Source organism: Erpetoichthys calabaricus, chromosome 7 (assembly GCF_900747795.2).
Source record: "Erpetoichthys calabaricus chromosome 7, fErpCal1.3, whole genome shotgun sequence".
Lineage (NCBI taxonomy): Eukaryota > Metazoa > Chordata > Cladistia > Polypteriformes > Polypteridae > Erpetoichthys > Erpetoichthys calabaricus.
The window spans coordinates 142705775-142729418 of record NC_041400.2 but is presented as its reverse complement, the minus strand read 5'-3'; the positions used below and the strand labels follow the sequence as shown (position 1 = coordinate 142729418).

The 23644-nt window shown below is 37.8% G+C and overlaps 1 protein-coding gene across 4 annotated transcripts in view; it reads right to left on the bottom strand.

Moving 5' to 3' along the window:
* Positions 1-23644, bottom strand: part of erbin (erbb2 interacting protein) — a 303640-nt gene that overhangs the window by 89439 nt on the left and 190557 nt on the right. For all 4 annotated transcript variants that reach the window (XM_051929687.1, XM_051929688.1, XM_051929689.1 and 1 more), the window contains 3 exons: positions 23255-23344; positions 17417-17473; positions 329-392 (listed from right to left, as the gene is read on the bottom strand). In XM_051929687.1, the coding sequence (XP_051785647.1) occupies positions 329-392; positions 17417-17473; positions 23255-23344 (211 nt within the window). The remainder of the gene's footprint in view (positions 1-328; positions 393-17416; positions 17474-23254; positions 23345-23644) is intronic.

Sequence of the window (23644 nt, the reverse complement as noted above, 5' to 3'; positions counted from 1 at the left end):
ATTCTCTGTTCCCTGCTATTGCTCCGTCTCTCGTTTTCTTTCTCTTTCCTGATTTGCTTCCCCTCACCTTCCACACGGGCTCATTTATAACTCTCCTATGTAACTGGGAGCAGATATGACATGTCTCTACCTCTGAGGCACAATTGAGGCACCCGACCAATCTGCCTACCTCCCTTCCCCAACTAACTATAGAGCTAAGCACACTCTCTCGCACCCGCACCCGACGGGAGCACCAAACACAATTATTCATGTAAAAACCTGTTCCACGCCATGGACTACTTATCACTGCTATTTATTTTTTAAATTTTTGTTATTCAAGTATACTTACCACTTCTGTGAATTCGTTGCTTCCAAGATCGAGGCGCTCCAACTGAGTTAGCTTGTTCATTGTTCTAAGGAGAAAACATTTCAAACAACAAAGGGGCAATAAGAATATGAAAAAAAATTCACAAGAAATAAATTATTGTAAACTGAATGACTCCACATTATGGTCAAATCCATTGTGAGCCAGAGTTATTCACGAAATGAGTATCCCCCTTATTTCGGTCACAACAGCCATAACTTCATGGACTGTACTTAGCATATAATTCTTGATCTTGCTAAAATTTTCTATAGAAAAAGTACTACAATTTGAAAACAGAACATGGGAGAGATGTCTACTAATTACCAACAGGTCTTGAGGTTTGTTCTGAATGTTAAATGGCATGACATACGTGTTAAATTATAGACAAACAATTGATGCAGGCTGATAGGAATCCAACTAACAGTCAGTTGACTTTCTATCTCAAGGAAAATAGAAAACACAGAAAAAGTGTGTTCCTCTCTGACTTTTTCAGTCATTGTTCCAGGTTTCATCAGCTCAAAGAAAGGAATTCTTTACACCGCCTCTACTACAGATACTACTGCTAAAGAACGGCAGAAATTAAACAAAACTAATCAAGTGCTAACTACTAGCAGTGACACTTCCCCAACAATGCAGTTGGATCAACCTCATACTTGCATTCTCAATCAACGAGTGTCAATCCACTCTTCAAAGGACACACTTCTCTTCAACAGGTACTGAACATGGACTTACACAATTTGAAATTGTACACCTTATTCATCTGTGCTAGCTTTTATTATCTAACATTTATTCAGAAGCAATTAACAAAAGATGCAAATAAGAAACTGACAGACAAGAGCCTGGGCTTCACATGCTTCTTGCCATTAACTCCTGTTATGAAGGCCTTTGTCCACCTTAGCTATTTAAAAATCACCTTATGAGTGGCATGATAAATTAAACAAAAGCAACCTTCATAACACTAGGCACTATGCCTTTCAACAACAACATCATCATCATCATTTATTTATATAGCACATTTTCATACAAATTATGTAGCTCAAAGTGGTTTACAAGAGGAAGAAAGAAAAGTTTCTAAAAAATAAAAATATAAAAATATGATTAGGCAATACTAAATAACAAAGACTAAAGTAAGGTCTGATGGCAGGGAGGACAGAAAAAACAAAAATTCCAGAGGGCTGCAGAGAAAAAAAAAATCTGTAGGAGTTCCAAGTTCACGACACTGCCCAGCCCCCACTGTGCCTTTCAGCCTCTGTAACAGTCTTTAAGGGTTGATAGTGCTAATGTTAAACATACTGTTTTAGGATTTACATTTTTTTCAATTGTGAGCTTTTGTCAATTACTCTAACTTTGTTCCTGGTGTATCACGTTTGAATATGTCCACAGGTTGTTGACTACCAGTCTGGTTTAGCACAAAGGTAATTGTGCCTTTCTTTAACCATATTTTTTCCAGTTTGCATTCTTGAGAGGACAGAAGGTTAAAAAAAAGTTGCTGAGCAAAGAGCAGTAGGCCATTGCTCAGCTAAACTTCTGAATTTGATTTGGTAACAACAGAGTTAAACAAGACAAAGACATTTTACCATAACAAGACTACATAAAAATTATGACAACTAGATGAAATGTGCAACTCTCTCTCTTTCTCCATGTCTCATATGTAAAGTTCTTTAGGTGTGCTATTGCTTCAGACTCTCCGTGCTACTGATAAAATATGAAGGAAGATAAAGTGTGCATGCTTCAACAAGGGAATTTCAATGCTTAAAATTTGAAATGTAGCAGACGACTATATCACATATCAGATAGGAAGATGTATTTAAAAAAAAAAAAAAAAAAAAAAAGACATGTTGTCCACCCAGAAAATTACAGAGGCTGGTGTGGTACTACTTTACTACATCCCTGTACAACAAACAATATAAACAGCATAACATAGTTTTGCAATACACAATTTCAGGAACAGGCGCAGTCAGCCAACAAAAGCATGACAAACTCAGTATGACTCAGACATATATTTTGGTTTGTCTAAACTCAGATTATACTAGATTCCTAATTTTATTGAGCCGGTTTGTGTCCTTAGTTGTCTCTAGGGATGCCACAAGGAAATTTGAAAATTATGCAGTAACCACAATGGAGAGAACATGAAGCAATACAACACATTCACAATGGCTTATAGGTAGTTTGAACATGTACATTGCAGCAATCTGCCCTTGGTCTAGTTGAAGCCAAGGTCAAATGAGCATGAATACTCCACTGCAGCACTGCACCATTGTTGAACAACGTGTCACAGTGAAATTTCTTTGGATTGCTTGTGTAGGTCAGTAGGCTTTATGGGTACACATCTTGCACAAACTTTACAATACCCTAAGTCATCATACACTATGGCATGTGCAGATTCATAAATGTCAAAATTCAATGCAGAGCTTTGGTTAATAATGTTGGGGGCATTTTAGCATAGAGTTTATAAAAAATGATATATTCATGGAGTATCTTATTTATTGTTGTATTTCTATTCAGTAGTGAAATGTGCCATTTTGTCCAAATTCCTAACTGTGTATGTCTGTAATCATGTGTTTCTGTTAACTCAGTACTTATTATATCAATAGGGAGATGTCCCTTGTACTTGGAAGCACTAGAGACTTTTTATTTTGCTATTACCAAAGGAGTACATTTACATTTACATTTACAACATTTAGCAGACGCTCTTATCCAGAGCGACTTACAACAGTGCTTAGTAGTCTACGATTGTTCTTCAGTCTTTTTAGGCTAGGATTAAATCTACTGTCATTAAACAAGTTACCGCTGACCAAGTTGTACACAAAACCATGCTAGAAGAAAATAGTAAGTTTAGTACCAAATTTTTTTTTTTTTTTTTAAAGAGAAAGGGTAGAAAAAAGTATGGGACTTTAGTCCCCCAAGTGCTGTTTAAAGAAGTGTGTCTTCAGACGACGTTTGAAGAAAGTGAGGGTCTCCGCTGTTCGTACAGCAAGAGGAAGTTCGTTCCACCACTGAGGAGCCAACACTGCAGAGACTTGATGCATGTCGTCCTCTTCTTTTAAGTAAGGGTGGTTCGAGACGAGCAGTGCTTGATGTTCTGAGAGAGCGAGAAGTGACACGCTGCTTAACCAGTGCTGATATGTAAGGTGGTGCAGTTCCAGTTTTGGCCTTAAGGGCAAGTGTTAGGGTTTTGAACCTGATGCGGGCAGCCACAGGGAGCCAGTGCAGGTTCCGCAGCAGAGGTGTAGTGTGAGAGAATTTGGGAATATTAAAAACGAGTCTTTCAGCTGCATTCTGGATCAATTGAAGTGGTCGTGTTGCCTTTAGTGAAAGTCCAGACATCAGAGAGTTGCAGTAGTCCAGCTTAGAGATGACCAAGGTCTGGACGAGAAGCTGAGTAGCCTCTGTAGTGAGAAAGGGGCGGATTCTCCTGATGTTGTAAAGAAGATATCTGCAGGACCTGGAGAGTAGCTACTCTCACCACTATTGCAAGAAAAGTCTCTTCATTTGAAACTTTCCTTGACTTTTACTTGCTACAATTGTTGATAGCACCGTTAGTCCTCCCACATCTCACAGTCCTATATGTCTAATTGTGTACAATGTTTCCCTGCAATCCTGAACTGTATATGACTCTTACAAAATGGGCAGAGGCTTACTGTATAAAAAAGCGATTAATCTCACCATCATTTAATCTTCTCCTACAAATCTGTGACACTATAACTTCTGGAGAAGGTTGTAACAATTTTAGGTATTGTCCTCCCTTATGTTTTGCTCATGTATTATTGTGCCTTTAGAAGTAATTTGTCTACTTGCAGTCATACATGAGTGTAGTACCGACTTTCTTGATATTACCAATAACCATAAAAAACCTAGTATTTTTTTTTTTTTTTTTAAATCTCTACCACCTATTTAAGCATAAAATGTTGAGTGAATTGCAGAGCCTCTCTCTCAATGCTAGACATTAGAGGCACAGTCATAAGAATTGACAATTTTGAGCTCATGTAAATTGATATTAAAAATTTAAGACTTAATTTGGATTTTAACATCTCTAGTATAGATTGAACATAGTTAAAGAAATTCTGCAACCAAAAATTAGATATTTTTTTATATGTTACTTACACAACTGAATTAAAGACATACTTCTCTTCATCATTTGTTGGTCAAGAGTCCAGTCTTCTATTCAAAAAATTCTCCCCATGTGTCGTTACGCTTCCTGTTTGTGTGTGCATCGATAAATCTGGAGGCAACTATTCAACAATATTTTAGTAAAAAAAAAAAAGCATGTGTTTTGCAGGTTTTGAGCATTCGAATGGATAATGGACATGTACATTATGTGACATGAGATTATTTTTTTCTGTTTTGCATGGACATTTTTCTCATGCCTTGCTGTTGTACAGTACTAGTCACTATTGACTTTTATTATGTCATAAACTTCTTTCTCTTCACTTTGTATGAAAACATTTTTGGCCACCACTACAAAGTACATACTATAATATAAGCACACTCAAAAACAGGTTATCTGTTCCCCTGAAAAACCTAGTTAAGCAGTGTGAAAATTTGAGTCACTGAGGAATTGCTGAGCATTTCAAATGTACTTCTCTGGCTTTAAATATCTGAATAGCACTTCAATGTCAACACTAGACTATTGCTAATGCACTATTATTTGCTAGTTGCCCAAAAAATAAGTTTTGAAGTCTGATTTTGATGTCATAAATAATTATTAGCATCAGGTGTCGTAATTTTCAAGATGACTGACCATGAGTCTGAGCATGCGGCGGAAGAACTGGAATCCTTAAAACTGCAGATCCAACAGTTCCTTGCAAGATGAAAGCATCTCAAATATCAGAAAGTTCACCTCTAAAAGACTTCACTGCTGTTCAGGATCGATTTTCCTACTTCTGCTCCATGCCATGCTCCCATACTCTGCCTCCTGCTCTAGACAACATCCACCACCACAATGGAACCTGCAAACACTGATGGTGGAAACAGGGACCCAAGCCCAAGTAACCTCAGCTCAAGCTGTCATCATCACTTACAACTGCTTCAATGCTCTTTGCACCCCCACCTTTCCTTCAGAAAATGATGATGTGGTTCTTATAGAAGTCTCAATTATGTGCCACCTGAACTTTTGGTTACTTGATTGTAAAACGTTTTGTGTCTTGTTTTCCTGGCACATGAGTGAAACATTTGAAAAGAAGAACCCAGACAGTCCTTGAGAAGCACAAGGGCAGGACAATTGGGACAACTGTAATCCACGCAGGTATACAACATACATACATACATACATACATAGACAGCTGGAACTCCTTAAGATGGACTTTGTGTCCCCAATTCAAGCAACAAAGAGAACACTGGCTGAGATAATCATTGTGTTAGGTCTGCTTTCCATGCTGCATAGATCAGATAAAACCTACAATTGACTCTTGGCTCTAAATACTCAAGGGGGCTCTGCCCCCTGCTCGTTTCGCTAACCTACCCCCGGCGTTTTGAACCCGTGCCCGCTGGGCAGCCACGTGTGAGGATGACGCAAGTTACGGAGCGTTCGCTCGTGTCACTCTGGGACCCCCCACTGTTAATACGGAGCTCCGTCCGTACTATTATGCGGTGCATTGTGGACTACTGCGGACCCCGTAGTGTTTCCCGTTTCAGTTTGTATCTCGGTCAGTCGAGCTTTGGTTTTTGAAGCTTTTGAATTCCAGTCTTCATTATCAGTAACTTGCTGTCGATGTGTTTGGCCCCCTCGTTTAACCTGTTTATGACGTCTTACTTTGCTTTCTACTCTGTCTTTCATTTCTGATCTCGCTTTATTCTGCTTTTGTTTCAATGATACTTGGTCCGTGGTGAATATAATTTCCCTTTTTCGAGTAATAATTTTCATTTGTGATACTGTGGCGTTTATTGTACTGTTAATAATACATCACTGTAATGTGATTTACCTATGCTGTATAGGTTAGATGTGTGAGGATGACGTATGTTTAATATGTAGCGTTCGCCCGTGTCACTCTGGGTCTCCCCACTGTTACTACGAAGCTCTTTCCGAACTATTATGCGGTGCATTGTGGAGCATTGCGGACTCTGTAGTATTTCCCGTTTCACTTCGTATCTCGTTTAGTCGAGCTCTTTCTTTTTGGAGCAGTGCCTGCCTGGTCTGCGGCATTTCAGACGCACGTTGTAGGCGCCTGCGTTCATTAATTATATCCAGGCAGGCGCTTGTTTGTATCTCAGTCACTGGAGCTGTGTCGTGTTGAAACCGTGCCTGCTTTGCCTACGCAGTTTGAGACACGCGTTGTAGGCGTCGACGTTCATTAGATCTGTCCACGCGGGCTCGGTGTCGAAGCTGTTTCACTTGTTGAGCTGTTTGGTTTTGGAGCCGACACAGTTTTGCTTCCGCGGTTTCAGACGCGTGTCCATACCATCTCGGGTTTGATGAATGAACCTTTGTGGACTCCGTAGGGGGCGTTGACTCCTCTTGTTTTACTATGTCTCCTCCTGCGCTTTCACCACGCATTAGTGCCACTCACAATATGGCGGCGACGCCTGTGCTTTCTGTATTATGTCGGTTTTCACCATGCTGTGTACCTCCGCTGTGTGCTGTGGACGTTTAACTGTCGTTGTTTTTGTCTTTATATTCTGTATCTCGGTGTGCATGTGTTTCGTGCCTAGGTTTTTTTGAAGCTGTTGCATTCCAGTTTTCATCATCTGTAACCCGCTCTCAATGTGTTCGTCCCCGTTCTTTAATCTCTTTATAAAGTTTTACTTTGTTTCCTACTCTGTGTTTTATTTCTGACCTCGCTTTATCCTGCTTGCGGTATGTCAGATGGTTCGTAGTCTTTTTCGTTTTACTCTGGGCTGGGGGTCTTTGTTCTGTAACCTGTTCTCCATGTGTTTGTCCCTGTTCTTTAACCTCTTTATGAGGTTTTACTTTGTTTCCTACTCTGTCGCTCGCTTTATCCTGCTTGCGGCATGTCAGACGGTTCGTAGTCTGTCTCGTTTTACTCTGGGCAGGGGGGCTTTGTTCTGTAACCTGATCTCCATGTGTTTGTCCCTGTTCTTTAACCTCTTTATGAGGTTTTACTTTGTTTCCTACTCTGACAGTTCGTAGTCTCTCCCGTTTTGCTCTGGTGGGGGGGGCTTTGCGTGGCGCCTGCACACGTGCGTAGTCTCTCCCGTTTCACTCTGGTGGGGGGCTTTGTATGGCACTTGCGCACTATGTCTTTTGCGTCCACGGGCAGGTCCCTGCGTCCATATCCGGTTTACCATTCTCGTTTAGTAATATGGATGGTTGAGAACTGGAACCTCTCCTGGGAGAGACCGTCTTTCTATAGACATGACAGCCAACATCCAAACAAGTTCAGCACTTGGGTCATTTCTGACGATATCTTACCTTATATAAAATGGAATCTTGCAGATTACTTATAATACAATGTAAATGCATGTAATTAGTTGTAAACTGTATTGTTTAGATAATGACTTTGGCAAGTGACAAGACACTTTTCAAAAGATCTAAGATTCTTATGCTCTTGTCAAAAGATACCACTTTACGCTCCCTCTTAGCTTTTGAGGGATTGCTTTGACCACTTAATTGCTTTGTAAGAACTATTTTTTTTCACAGAAACAATTAGTGCACACAATGTGATGCCATGGGCCTCACAGCACCTTACAGTGAAGATTGCCAACTGAACAGCTCTTGCTCAAGGAAACACCGGGCAGTACTTGCCGCTTTGTGTGCATGTATCCCTGTCAATAACAACGGTTTGAAAAACTCTCTTGCTTCGCCGATAGATGTGCACTGTATTAGCATTATAACAGACCACAGTCTAACTTAAATAACCTGGACAAAGCGGTATAAATGACTAATCCCGACAGAGCCTATATATCTATTCTTGTTCTCTTAGACTTGAGTGAAGCATCTGACACCACAGGCCCCTGTATTCTTATAAATCACCTAGACAATGGGGGATCCTCTCCAGCAGTGTCTTAAATTGGTTTCAGTCCTAATTAACAGGTAGAACATTCTTTATTAGTTGTGATGATTACAGTTCGGATAGGGCTGGGCGATTTGGGCTAAAATCAAAATCTCGATTAATTGAACATTTTAACTCGATTACGATTAATGAACGATTATTTTATTTATTTTTTGCCCTCATAGTTCACTGACAAGTTTTGTACAGTAAATATGCTCACATATTACAAGTGAGAGATTTTTGAATGAAGGGTGCATTACTTGATTTTAAAATAATTGAAGGAAACACACTATCTACTATCTGTGATTATTTATTGAACATCAATGTTGAACAACTGAAATTAAAGCACACATTGCCTAAAACGAACAGTCACTTTGTTCTTATAAAAAAAGTCAAAATAAATAACTTGCACTTTTGGAAACAAAATAAATTATTTTCAATGTTCTTCTTATTAAAAGTAGAAAATAAGCAGTATCTCTTCTAAATAAAACAACTCTTATATATCCTGTAAATAATATTTTAAACAGTGCATTTCTTGCATCTTCTGTAAACAAATATTTTAATGTTGTAATGAAAATAGAACTCTAAACACTGTTGCATGAGGTGATCTTAGCGATCTTGTCATGTCACTATATGAACATGAATTTACTCTAAGTTCTTACTAAGAAACACGAGCATGTTAACCTTTTCAGGTTTCAGGCAGGACCTGAGGCGTGTAACAATGTTTCTGCCCGAACTGAAAACCCGCTCTGATGGGGAGCTAGTAGCTGGTATGCAGAGATACTTTTTTGCCACCTTACTTAGAGTGGGAAAGTGCACATGATGCTTCCTCCACCAGTCCAGTGGATTTGCCTCACTATCCGGCATGGGGGACACCAAATAGCTGCTCATCTCTGCTTCTAGCGATTGCTGAAGTGACAGAGTGGGTGTAGCTGAACTTGCTGAAGGTGTTGCCTCACTCCCTTTAAAAAAGCTTCCTAATGACCTCTTTTGCTTTTATGCTATTATATTTAATTAAGCTGACGTGTACTTACCAATTGCAAGGTGTAGGCGGTGTCCAAAACACTGCTGCCGTAACCATCCATTAAGCGCAGCAGCTTTGACAACATTAGCACCGTTGTCTGTCGTAATGGCTGAAAGTTTTTCTTCCGCGAGGTCCCATTCAGAAAGCATATCTTTCAGACCTTGCGCAATCATATCTGCCGTGTGATCGGCTGGAAAATATGCCGTCTCAAGGCATCTCTGGCGCAGCTTCCAATCGTCATCAATGTAGTGCAAAGTAAGGCTCAAGAATGGGTCCATCGTCCTACTTGACCAGAGATCAGATGTGGCTGCAAAGTGTTGAACATTTTTCAGTTCAGCAGCTACATTTTTACAACATGTCTTGTACATGTCTGGCAGCGCAGTTTTAGAAAAATGTGATCGCGATGGCACAGTGTATCTTCTGTCGAGAGTTTTAACGAGGTGTTTAGACCCGCTTCGCTCCACTGTAGCCAAGGGAGTCATATCCTTTGCGATGTAATAACAAATAGCGTCAGTTATTTCTTTCCATCTTCTTGAACTCTTCTCATACTGTGTGGCATTTGTGAACGCTTGTGTTATCGACATCTGCTTTGCGGAGGCACTTGTTGCTGGGCGCTTGTCAGTCTCTTTTTGTTTTTTTTGAGCCATGCACTGTTCATATTCAGTAACGTGATTGTGCTTCAAGTGTTGAAACAAATTGGTGGTGTTACCTTTGGGCGTCAAAACTGTTTTTCTACAGTGTCTACATCTGACTTCATTTTGTTTGATGTCCTCCTTACTGAAGCCAAAATGTGTCCAAATGACAGAGACTGCGTTTTTCTTTGGTACAAGCTGATCTTGTTGCTCAGTTGTGTCAGTGTTTAAGCTCTCCATGCTCGACATGTCGGCGGAATAACTTAACGTAACGGAGCGGGTTCACGTGACTCCACACGCGGTAGTGTTTTTAAAGGGAAAGTAATCGAAATAATCGACCTGGAAAAATTTGATCGATTATAGGTTCTGAATGTCGATTTCGATTACTTTTCGATTAATCGCCCAGCCCTAAGTTCGGAGGTCCACGAAATTGTATACACTGAACCACAATGATCTTTTCTGGGGCCAGATGCTTTCTTCAATCTGTATGCGATCCATTAGGCCAGATTATTTTGAAACACAAGGTGAACTACCACAGCTATGAAGATGATATGCAGCTTTATTCATCTATAGCACCCGATGACCCTGACGCTCTGAGTTCTCTATTCCAATGTCTTACTAGTTTTTCCCAATGGATAAGTTAATAACTTCCTCAAACTAAATAAGAAAAAAAAAAACAAAACAGAAATATTAGTGGTTGGCAAAAATGTAAACTATGATGGTATAGGAAATAAATGTGATCCCTTAGTATTAAAAGCCAAGGCGGAAGTAAACAATTTAGGTGTAATCATGGACCCTGAACTAAACGCCGCACATTAACCAGATTAGTAGGAATGCATTTTTTCATTTAAGGAACATTGCAAAAGTTAGACAACAACAATGCAAGATGCTAAGAAAAATTCACACTTTTGTTTTGAGTCTAAAGATTACTGTAATGTGCTACCTAACAGGGCTACCAAAGAAAGGCATTAATTGGTTGCACTTAGTGCAGAATAAAGTGGCAAGAATCTTAACTAAAAAAGCAAATCTGAGAACATCTCACCAGTTTTAGCATTGTTACACTGGTCACCCATGCCCTTTAGAACTGACTTTAAAATACTACTAATGGTACATAAAGCCTTAAATAATTTTGTTCCTTCCTATATTTTGGAATGTCTGTCCCCTTATACTCCAAGTCATAACCTTAGATCTTCAAATGGTTGTCTCCTTATTATTGCAAAAGAAAAACATAAAAGAAGTGGTAAGGTGCCATAAGCACCCTGAGCATGGCAAGGGGTGCTATATAAATGAAATGTATTATTATTATTACTAGGGGGCTCCACCCCCTGCTCGCTTCGCTCGCCAACCCCTGGTGTTGGGTAACCCGAAATACATTGATGTATGTATGAGATATATTGGGGTGTAAAGGTGTAGATGACGAACAAAGGAAGTAAAGAACCCATAGCATGGCACATTAGAAAGATTTATTGGAATATTTCTTTATACACAACATTTGTAGTAAAGATGGTGTGTTGTCCTTGAATGAGTTTTCCTTGGTATGGAGTATCTACAACTTTAACTTTAATGTCAGATGAACGCCGAACTCTTGAGAAGGCTACATAAAGTTGTCCATGTCCAAGTACAGGCTCAGAGAGGTATATGCCAACTCTGTCCATGGTTTGTCCTTTGGATTTGTTGATTGTCATGGCAAATGCAGGTTTAATGGGAAACTGGTATCGTTAAAGTGTAAAAGGTAATTCCAGGTCAGAACTTGTAAGGTCAACTCTAGGAATAAAAACAGTATTGTTAGAATGTGATTCTGTAAGTACTTTTGTATGCGATCAACGTCAATATTCTTTGGACATAATATAGCCCGTTGTGTTAATAGTGGTATCTGGTCTAATGAGATTGCTGTTCCAAACACCTTCGTCACTAAGTCGTCGCAGATAAAGGCGTGAGGGATGCGAATAATATCTGGGTGAAGTCCATATGTATTGGTAAGGTTTCCATCTCCTAGTTGCAATAACCAATTGGTATATCCTGGATCTGGACATCGCATGTTTTGTACCAAATGTATTGTCTCAAAGTAATGCCAATTGTCTGCGTATTGAGAAGGCTACATAAAGTTGTCCATGTCCAAGTACAGGCTCAGAGAGGTATATGCCAACTCTGTCCATGGTCTGTCCTTGGGATTTGTTGATTGTCATGGCAAAAGCAGGTTTAATGGGAAATTGGTGTCGTTAAAGTGTAAAAGGTAATTCCAGGTCAGAACTTATAAGGTCAACTCTAGGAATAAAAACAGTATTGTTAGAATGTGATCCTGTAAGTACTTTTGTAGACTTAGCTAATGGGTGACTGTTTATGACTTCAGCGACGTTTCTCATTATCAGCTCTGTGTATTGCTTGTTTTCAGGAAGGGTCATTCGTTGATAGATTGCGACATCTGGATCTAACACGTAGATTTGTGCATATTTGCGTTCGTGATTTGGTTCAGGGTGCACTGTTCCAATCCGATGTAATATTTGTCCACATATGCGAAAGCAGTATGGGCCATTGCCAGCCGGTGGCCTGATATTCACCTCGGTAGATGCAAAAGCAAATGAACTACTGTAGGATCTAATGCAGTCCATAAAGTTTTTACTTTCGGGTACATTGTTAGTTAGAAGCTTCCGTAGATATTCAGGAAAGTCATCTAAAGAAGGCAGTCTAACCTGACCCTTTTGACAACAACGTGTAAACTCATTAGTTGTATTGCCAGTTGTTTCTTCAGGGAAGTTAAGTGAATGGCAATGACAGCAAATGATATTCATTAATCCTAATGAATGTTCATTAATAGTGGACTCATTACAGAATGCGTTGTCAGCTAATTGGCGGAATTGTTTAGCGGCTGTTTGTCATTCCTTTCTTTGCCGTTTATCTATTGCCTCTGCTGTTTGAGAGGCGTGTTGTAGGCGCCTGCGTTCATTAATTGTATTCAGGCGGGCTCGTTTCTGTATGTCCGTCATGGAGTCGTGCCTGCTTTGCTTGCGGCATTTCAGACGCGTGTTGTAGGCACCTGCGTTCATTGATTTTATCCATACGGGCTTGTTTGTGTATCTCCGTCAGTTGTGGTCTTTCGTTTTGAACCCGTGCCTGCTTTGCTTCCGCAGTTTCAGATGCGCGTTGTAGGCGCCCATGTTTAATGATTTTATCCATGCGGGCTCGTTTTTATAGCTCCGTTAGTTGAGCTGGATCGTTTTGGAGCCGTGACAGTGACTCCATTAGTTATCCGTTGTCTACCGTTAGTAATATGGATAATTGCACTTACTGTTAATACGGAGCGTTTTCTGTGGTTGTACTGTTAATAATGCAGTGATTCACATATGCTATATGGTTTGGACGTGTGACGATGCCGAACGTTTAATACGGAGAGTTTGTTTATTCTAATTACCCGGACCAGGCTGTGTAGTGTGTACATTTAGTTCAGAAGCGCGTTGTAGGCGCTTGCGCCTTTCGTACTTTCTCGTGCCTTCCTTACTATCTTTGTGGACCTTTGCGGACTCCGTAGTGTCTCCGTTGTCTACCGTTAGTAATATGGATAATTGCACTTACTGTTAATACGGAGCATTTTCTGTGATTGTACTGTTAATAATGCATCACTGTAATGTGATTCACATATGCTATATGGTTTGGACGTGTGAGGATGCCGAACGTTTAATACGGAGAGTTAATTTATTCTTATTACCCGGACCATACTGTGTAGTGTGGACGTTTAGTTCAGAAGCGCGTTGTAGACACCTGCGCCTTTCGTACTATCTTTGTGGACCTTTGCGGACTCCGTAGTGTCTTCCGTCTGACTCTGGGGTGCAGTACAGAATCCTCTTTTCTGTGTGGCGTTAGTTGAGCTATTTCGTTTTTGAGCCGTGACTCCTTCGTTAGTTGAGCTCTTTCGTTTTTGAGCCGTGACTCCTTCATTCGCGGTGGATCAGACTTCGCTTGCTGTTTATGAGACGCACGCTGTAGGCGCCTGCGCACTATGTCTCCTGCGTCCATCACCGTGTACCTGGGTCCGTGCCTTCCGGTTTACCATTCTCAGTTAGTAATATGGATTACTATTATTATTATGCACCCAAAACCTGGAATACTTTACCAACGGAGATATGCCAGACAAATACTGTGGAGCATTTAATAAAACTCCTCAAAACCCTTTTGTTTTTTTTATTTTGGCTTTTTTGTAGCTACATTTTAGTTGTACTCTTAATAGGCTATACGGGAACAGAAATATCATTTTTCAGGGTTTTGTAATCTTTACTAATCACTATTTTTCTTTTTCTTTTCTTTAATTTCTGGTTCTTCTGAACCACCTGATCAAGGCACTGTGCAGCCACCTATGATGCTCAAATGAAGGTTAATGCTCCCACTGTCCACAAGACCCACTGCATCAAATACTTTCAGATGAAGCCTGGATACAACACAGAATGACTTAAGGGCATTAGTGTTACATAGAGTGCCCACTGGGGGCTGGAAGTGCAATACTTAGCTAGTATACATTTAAATCAGTGGTTTTCAATTCCATTCCCCAGTGGTTCTCAATTCCATTCCTGGGGCACCAATTAGTCTACAGGATTTTGTTTCAACCAGTTTCAGTGTGTCATTTTACCCCAAACTGATGTAATTATTTAGTGAGTTGGTCTTTTTTCTTTTTTTGTTATGTATTTAGGAACAAGCAGCACTGTGATATTTACATTTAGAAATATCTATAGTTCTGACATAGCTTTAAGTTCTTAACTTTCTTTTCATATTTTCCTATTAATTCACCTTTTTACCTTGGAGTTAAACATGGGTGCTTCTTCCAAGGCTGATTCCTGCCACAGGCCCCATTCTACATATAATGGCACTGCATATCTCCCAAATACATTTGGAGAACACACTTGCCTGCCTGCATGCATGCACCTACCTGGTGGCATTGTGCATGCATGCACTTTTGCGCTATGGGTAATGTAATGTAGTATTTCCGGCATACACACTGAAGTAGGTACTAGCAATACAGAGTGAGAATATTGTTAAAATATTAATCACTCAACAACAATATGCAATCTCAGATATATAGTGTATTATGTACAAATGCTTGTAGAAATCCATTATGTATATGGCAAAACGTATTTATATTTATATTATTATTGTTATTAAATATTCTAAATACATCACGAGTTGAACAGGCAAAAAAATAAACATGTCAATTGATAGTGACATATTTCCATAAAATAGGTAATCCTTCAGAGTTACACACACTCAGTCATACCAGTCAATACAGACAGACATGGGGAGAACCTTACCAAGCTAACAATCCTAACTGAGCCACCAGCACATCTGTATTAAATAAACTGGTCAAAACTAAAAGTATGCATGTAATGATTTGGCTCCTGTTGCTTGATTGAATACTATATGCCTGGTGAATCTATGTCTCTTGAAGAAAAAAGCAGATATGTGTATGTGATATTACCAGTGGCAAGCAGGTAGAATACTGACAAAATAACATAATTCAGTTATCTGAGTTGTGGTGGGAATTTGCTTCTGTAGAAGAGTTTATTTTAAAGACAGTCTTATTTTGGTCTGAAATACAAAGGTTTATATTTTTAGTTGCACATATCCAAGCATTTTGAAAAGTTTTGTGTAAAATACACAAAACAGACTTAAATTTGTTATTTTACTTTTATTTTTAATCATCCATTTTTGAGAATTCCAGTTTTATTGGAAATAGTGCATTTCATTTATTTAAACATGTACCGTATAATTTATAAAACTAATAAAAATCTTTACACACCAAAATAGTTTCAGAACATTAAAGACCTAACCTAAAGTAACTTGGGTAATTTATTGGCTTTTATTTTTGTTCAAGTAAATTTTTGAATGAGTACTTTGACTCAAGTATGTAATTTTTTTGAAGTAACAGCACTTTTACTTGAGTACATGTTTGGGCTATTTTAACCACCACTATACATAAGCATATGTTGAGCGATTATTTATGGTGTTCTGTGATCTTACTGTTCAAAGGAATTGGACAAATGGAGACTGAAGTATTTTTTAAATTAAATATCCATTTACCTAGACTTGTTGCATTTTAAAAGTAATAAGTGACAACATACCATACTAGTTTTTTTAACACTAGAATCCCTGAAGCCTACAAAAAAACTCATAATCCCGGGCTACCTTAAATTACTTCACTCCTCTCTGTCAGTGTCTTTTGTTTTGCAAATGTGTCGATCAGCGCAAGCAGCCTGCTATCCCATCCACCCCACCAAAGCTCCATCGCAAAATTCTTAGACCTCAAGTCTATTTACCTGGCAGTGAGGTGCCTGGAGTTATATAGGGTAAATAATATATTGTTATTTTGAACACATACATTTCATGTGTGTCCCATGTCTACAATAATCTGTGTAAGTGTAGGATGGCAAAAAATGCTGAACACATGCCAATAGCAGAAACTTTTACCATGTTATACTAATAATGACGAAGTGTATAATGTGTAAAGACTTTAGTCCAAATATCAAATAAACACGTGCGCTTTTATTCAAGAATATAACCAAAGGAAAAAAAAATAATTTGATATACATGTTGCTGTCAATGAGTTATAAACCCAAGCTCAAGTGTCAATTGACAGGAAGTTGATAAACATTCTTGAATAGTGTAGAGGTAAGAACTGCTGCCTTATAACCTAAAGGTTCGGTGTTCGAGGCCGGGCACTCTGCGTCTTGAGTAGTAAGCTGCTATAATTATTACTATAATATAATAAAAACATACATTTGATTCGAGTCTGTAGCACCCGGTGTAAATTTTGTCTACTTGTAAAAGTTAGCGCTTGTTTTTTTTTTCTTTTTTTTTATTATTCAGTTTTATTATGTCAGTGACGTTAATGTCGTACAACAAACTTGCATCTCCCTCTCTGAGTTGATGGCATTTATCTCCATTCTTTTCACAAGAACAGCGATGACCACAGTTGGTGCTGTGCTTGATGCCTGCTCAGAACTATTTGTTGTACCAGCAATCAAAAATACTAGAAAATATTTTGAAATCAGAAAAACACTGATACCGTAAAGCTTCTCTTATTTAGAAGTGGTAACCAATAGTATAAGAAACAACTGACATCAGTTAAAGAATTAAGATAAAAAACTTAATAAAAAAAATCATTGAAGCACTTAAATGGGATGAAGAAAACTTTTAGATAAAGAGTACACAACACAACTAACTCCAGGAACAATTTTCAGCTATACTCACTTTTAACACAGACTTGATACAATTTTTCTAACATGTATCCATATACAACATGTGAACTAAATCAAGAATTAAAACCTGTGAGATTATGTGTTGCTGTTAGATGTGACTCTTGTATTCTTGGAATAAACTTGATACAAAATTAAACTGCCCACACATTCACCATGACATTTGTGGGAGAAGAAAAAGGTAATTCAGAATTGAAAAATGTATTACTTTTTATAATCTACATACTTACTTTGGCAGCATCTTCAGCTGATTTTCTCGTAGTTCCAGTATCTGCAATTTGGTAAGCCTGCAAATATAAGCACTTGTTAACTGTATGTGGATTTAATAATACACATTACTCCATTAATCTTCAGCCAAGATACTTTGAAAATACAGTGAAAACACCCTTTCCCCGCTAAACTCATACTTAAAATAAGTGCATTTCTTTTTCATTCATTCCTGATGCTCCTTTATCAAGTTAATTATAACGCCATATGTATTATATTGGATACAGGTATTTCTAAGGCCTGTTCCTCAGTAACAGGACTACCATTTTCCTCAAAAACCAGTTGTATACAACAATATACATGTCTTCTCCCCCTGGTGGATGATCTATGCATCACAGGTGGCAAAGGCCACTTTTACTTTCAAGAATCCAAGATGGCTGCATGCAAGGTGGAAGTTAGCATCGTTTTCAAGTGATAAGATGCCCTAATTTTGAAACAGTTACAGTAAGTGAAATGAAAATAAAATGTGATATTTCAAAATAAGTCTTTACTAGGGTGAAACAGCTCATAACAACTTAATTTTTCATTAAATATTTTATAGAAAAACCGTCAGGATAAGGTGTGAATCAAATATGATACTATGGGTATATAAATTTATTTCATAGGTCAGTGCATCAGTTGTTGTTTTAGTGCATTTCTTGATTAAATTTGTATTATATGTACAGTAATTCAAACAGCACTAAATATATTATTCAGTTTAAGCTTGAATATTTCTTTCAGAATATATTTTGAGTATAATTTTATGTTTATGTCAGTTGTAAATAGTCAGTATATAATTTGTAAATGTCACAATGTATTGTTTGTATGATTATGATTTGAATATTTAGATGGCAAAGAAGTACAATGTAGAAGATGTCTTAAATATGATAATTGATGGAAATTCAAGCGACATAGAACAGTTAGGGGAGGAAAATGACGAAGGTAGTGATGAGGAATGGACTCCTAAGGGAATGACTGCTACAGAGGGATCAGATAGTAGTGGTGAAGAAGATGAACCTGTAGATGAAACAGACACACCAGTAACGCCAAAACAGAGCACAACAAAGCAGTCAGCAAAGGGCAAAGTAAAAAAGAAAGTACAGATGGAGAAAAGTCCAAGTGTTGATTTTGATGGACATGTTGAGGACGTCTCTACAGAAAGGTCAGAATGGACACCATACATGTATTTCATGCAGTTTGTTACTGATGAAATGATTCAGGATACTGCACAACAAACTAACTTGTACAGTGTACAGAAACTGGGAATATCAGTAAACACAACACCCAAAGAAATTGAACAGGTTCTTGGCATGTACATGCACATGGGGTTGGTACAGATGCCTAATGTAAGAGCCTATTGGGAGATGGAGACAAGGTACCCCACAGTGTGTGATATCTCGAGAATGATTCCTTAAATTGCGGACACTGATTCATTTTCAAGACAAGCTCAGTGTGTCTGACGACCAGAAGAAAGACAAACTGTGGAAAATCAGACCATGGTTAGAAAAACTGCGCCAACGGTTTCTTCTCATACCTCCTGAAGAATTTCATGCGGTGGATGAAGTAATGGTGCCTTTCAAAGGCAAGTCTAACCTGCGTGTTAACATGCCATCAAAACCTCACAAATGGGGGTTCAAGATGTGGGCACGTGCTGGACAAAGTGGGTTTTGTATGATTTTGCTGTCTGCCAAGGTGCGGAAAATCCAGATAAGGAGAAATCGGATGTTGGTGTTTCCAGAGATGTTATCCTGAAATTGATCTCAACCCTTCCAGCAGGACAAAATCACAAGGTTTTTGCTGACAACTACTTTACATCGGTACCTCTGGTGGATCACCTGAAAGAAAGAGGACTCTACTATTTGGGAACAGTTCGAATGAACAGGGTAAAGAACTGCAGTATGATGGAAGAAAATGATTTAAAGAAAAAATGAAGACACTATCATTGTGAGATGGTGTGACAACAAGGCTGTGGATCTACTCTCCTCATTTTTTGGAGCTGAACCAGTGACAAATGTGAAACGCTGGGATCGAAAATCCAAAATGTACATAATGGTGCCAAGACCCCGCTATTGTGGAGACATACAACACATTTATGGGTGGTGTTGACCTTCTTGACATGTTGTCTGCTCTTTACAAGTTCTCCTTTAGATCCAGATGATGGTATCTGTACATTTGGTGGCACACTGTCACTGTGACAGTCATAAATGCATGGAATCTTTACAAGAGAGACCGGAAAGAACTGCAACCTAGGACGAAACCAATACCATTGTGAAGATTTCAAGCTTCTGTTGGGACTTCTCTCACAAGCGCAGGAAAAGGCAAGATCCGGTATGGCAGACCACTGTCCTCTCCAGAACACGAGAAAATACCCCCACGTAAAAGACGAGCTGTTGCTGTACCCCCTGATGTGAGAAAGGATGGCATTGACCATTTACCAACTTGGAAAACAAGACAGATGTGCAAGCACTGCCCAGGAAGTCACTTCTCACATGTCTACTGTGAGAAATGCAAAGTCAACCTTAGTCTAAACAAAGATAGAAACTGTTTTTTGGCATTTCACGAAACATAAACAAGTTGCCAAATATACTTTACACACAGTGTAAAGTACTAAACCTGTTGTAAAAAGTTGTTAAATGTTGTAAAACATATTTGTGTGTGCTAAGGTTTTTCTAAAGGCACACAGTTTTTGGTTGACCTGAAATGCCTGGTGTTTCAAACGTGATACACAAAAAAAAAAAAAAAAAAAAAAAAAAAAACATATTCCCAGGTCATATTTAAAATTTTGCATGCATACACTAGTTTTGTTTTTTGTTAGAACGTTAAAAACAATAGGTTACCATCAACTGATTCAAATCAAAAATTTGTGCTGTCCTTTAATTGTTAAATGACAGTGACTTAAAAATAAAACAAACAGAAAAAAGAAAATAATATGTTATAGGACACATTTCCATTGTGAATACAATACTAAATGCCTTTGATGCACTGGCACATTAAGCAACCTGTTTAGATTTACATGGTTCGCCAGTAGTACTATACATAAGGAAACTCATCTTCATTAACCTTGAAAAACTCTAATTACGAGCTTTTTTTTCACAGAACCAGGAAACTATAATTAAACAACTATAAATATTAAACACGTTATCCAAGTGAAACTTCAAGCCAGTAGTACATCTGTAAGTTTAGTATAATCACGAACTGTATTTTCGGACCTATTCTTGCCTCATTCAAATCTCCCAGTAATGTCTGAAATTGAACATACAGTTAAGAAAACAGGTTGCAAGAAGCCACTTTTTTCTTTTGCCTTTTATTCACTGTATTCTTTGGTCTGCTTTAAATGTGTATTTAAAATGCATACATCTTTTGGTCTGTCTGACCATTACATTTTTTTACATTTTATTGGATTTATTTAAAATCAAATACAAAAAAACATACAAGCAAGTCAATTTTTACAAAACTTGGTCTGTCTGACATTTCATTGAGTAAAACCTTCAAAATTGCATAATTTCAGCTGTCATTTATTGCCAAGTAAAATTAACAAAAATACTATCACCTATACTGTTACTATTATAATTCCTTTTTAAGCAAACTCTTTACTCAAGATAATTGTACATACAGCTCATTTGAATAACGATACATATAAAGTTAACAAGCAATATACAACAAAATTCAAAGTATATCACAACAAAATGCAGTAGTATAGATAGGAATAAAAACTAATAAACACAAAAGGTGGCATTTATTTGTGTGAGTTGACATATACTGAAGATTTTACCATTCTATTGTTCACGTGCTATTCTCAGCTACTGAAATTCATTATACGGAGTTCAAAGTTACTTTTCAAAAAGTGGAAAGTAGGTTAAAGTGTAAGATGACTTCAGTAAAATTATTTTAACCACTGATATGTATTTCTCATTGTGAGAAAAACTATAACATGTAAGAGCTAACACCAACTATGGCTGCAGTATATACTGTATGAGCAACTTACAAATACTAAATACTTCACAGTAATACATTAATTTATAATAAATCTCCATTATTATTTATTACTTATTATGTTACCATACCTGGCTTTGTGGTTTTGAACAAAAATGGCCCTCAGTTATAGTGCCATCAACTAACCGTTTCTGTACACAACATTTCTATGATTTATTTATTTTTTTTTAACCAAGGACTAATATTATTGCTAGGCAGTTGGTGTAGTAATAAAGACATTGGATCTAGGTCTTATACTGATACTGTGTAACCATGAACAAGTCACTTTACCAACCTGTTCTCCAACTAGAACAACAAAAGAAATGTAACCAATTGTGTCTCAAATGTTGTAAGCTGCTTTGGATAAAGGCATCAGTGAAAAAATAAAATACAGTTGGTCTTCCGAATCCATGGGTTTCACATTTATGGATTCAACCAAGTATGAATCAGAAATATAAAAAAAAAAATACACAAATTTCCAAGAAACAAAACTTGAATTTGCTGTTAACACATCTAGTACTATGCTGAATCAATGCAAATAAAGTGATACATAGGCACTGCAGATGAACAAAATGGCTCACAGAAGAAAACTTAAAGCTCCTATCTGGCAGCCAACTGCTGAGACACCACACTGCTCTTCACTTGTATTTCTCTGCTCACAAAAAAGCACCCTTGCTCTACTCTGTAGATCAATCAAACCTGTTCTCTGGCACACACCACCTATATAAAAGGAAAGCTTTTTCTTGCACACCTATCCTACCTCGGCTTCTGATAGCTACCAATCACCAAGGTAAGAATCAGTTTCCATATTTACATTTCCTACAGTACTGCAGCACTTAAACAAAAAACAAATTACAGACACTCAAACAAAGAAGGCTAAACAATAACTAAAACGTTAAACTGAAATCGGACTTCCTTAAACTTACTACTCCACGCTCCAAGCCAATCAAAGAGAATCTGCTCATCAGCCCACAGACACCTGGCTAGAGAACCAAATAGTTTCAAATGTACAAACTTAGGTAAGGTTATCTATACATGCATGTGTGTAAAAATCTGTGCAGGCTAGAAATCGATTGTGAACACACAATTTGCTTCACCACATCAAACCATTCATCAGATATCGAAGCACACACATCAATCCTGAAGGATCTGCAAAGCAGCTTGCTGTCACATGTTGAAAGTAAACAGAGACTCTGACGTCAAGTTCAAATATCGATAATTAAAAAACACTTGTCAACTAATTTTCTTTTTTCTATAACATCACTAAATTTCTATAAAATCAGTAAAAGCGTTTTTGCGATTTTGGGGTATTTAGTCTTCCTGTAGCATGAGGGCAATTTACCCCTAAATACTGACATATCCTTTCTTAGAAGATACCTAATATGTGCCCTAGATGTACCACCCTGCTATATTTCAACTTTTTAACTAAACGGGAAATAGTGTTTTTGTTGTTGAGAAAGTGATTGTTGCATTATATACTATAGATTATTAAACTTCCCTTTCCTAAACATACTTATAGCTTAAATAAGTGGTGAGCACAATGGAAAAAGTTTATGTTAACATCACATCACAACAACAGGCAAATCATCTGCGGTATTTTTTTTTTTTTTTCTCTTAAAAAGTAAGTTTTTGTTCACACCTAATCAGGTCTGGATTGTAACAAAATTATACTTTTCTGGACTTTATTCAAATTTTAATTTTATTCTGTAAACATCATCATTTCTGAAAAGTAAATGACTGGGGAAACACCTCTGTCATTTTTTAAATCTACAATGGCTTTTAGCTGTATGACTAGCAAAAAGAAAATTTACATAACATAGAAAAAATAAAATATATAGGTATTAACTTACCTGCCAAAATTCGCTGGAAGGAATTCCAAAAAGGCATCATTTAGATAGAGTTGTGAAAGACTGAGAAGCTGAGTAAATCCATCAGGAAGTCTAATACACAATGAAAGGGGGGGGAAAAATGAATTAGTAACTCATTTTCAAAGACAAAAAAGTAGCTGTTTTGTTAAACATGTACTACATTCTTTGGATAAAACACACTAGACAAACCTCAAGATGAGCAAAAATGTTATTTATCTAGTTAGCTCGTGTACTGCAGAGTCTATAGCTGCAGGTGGAAGCTGCCATCGTACTTTTGCAGTCTCTGTACTTTGTATATAAAAGTCAGATTGAATGTTATTTACCTTAATTTATTTACTTATCTTCCTACAGCATTAAAGTCACAAGTAAACT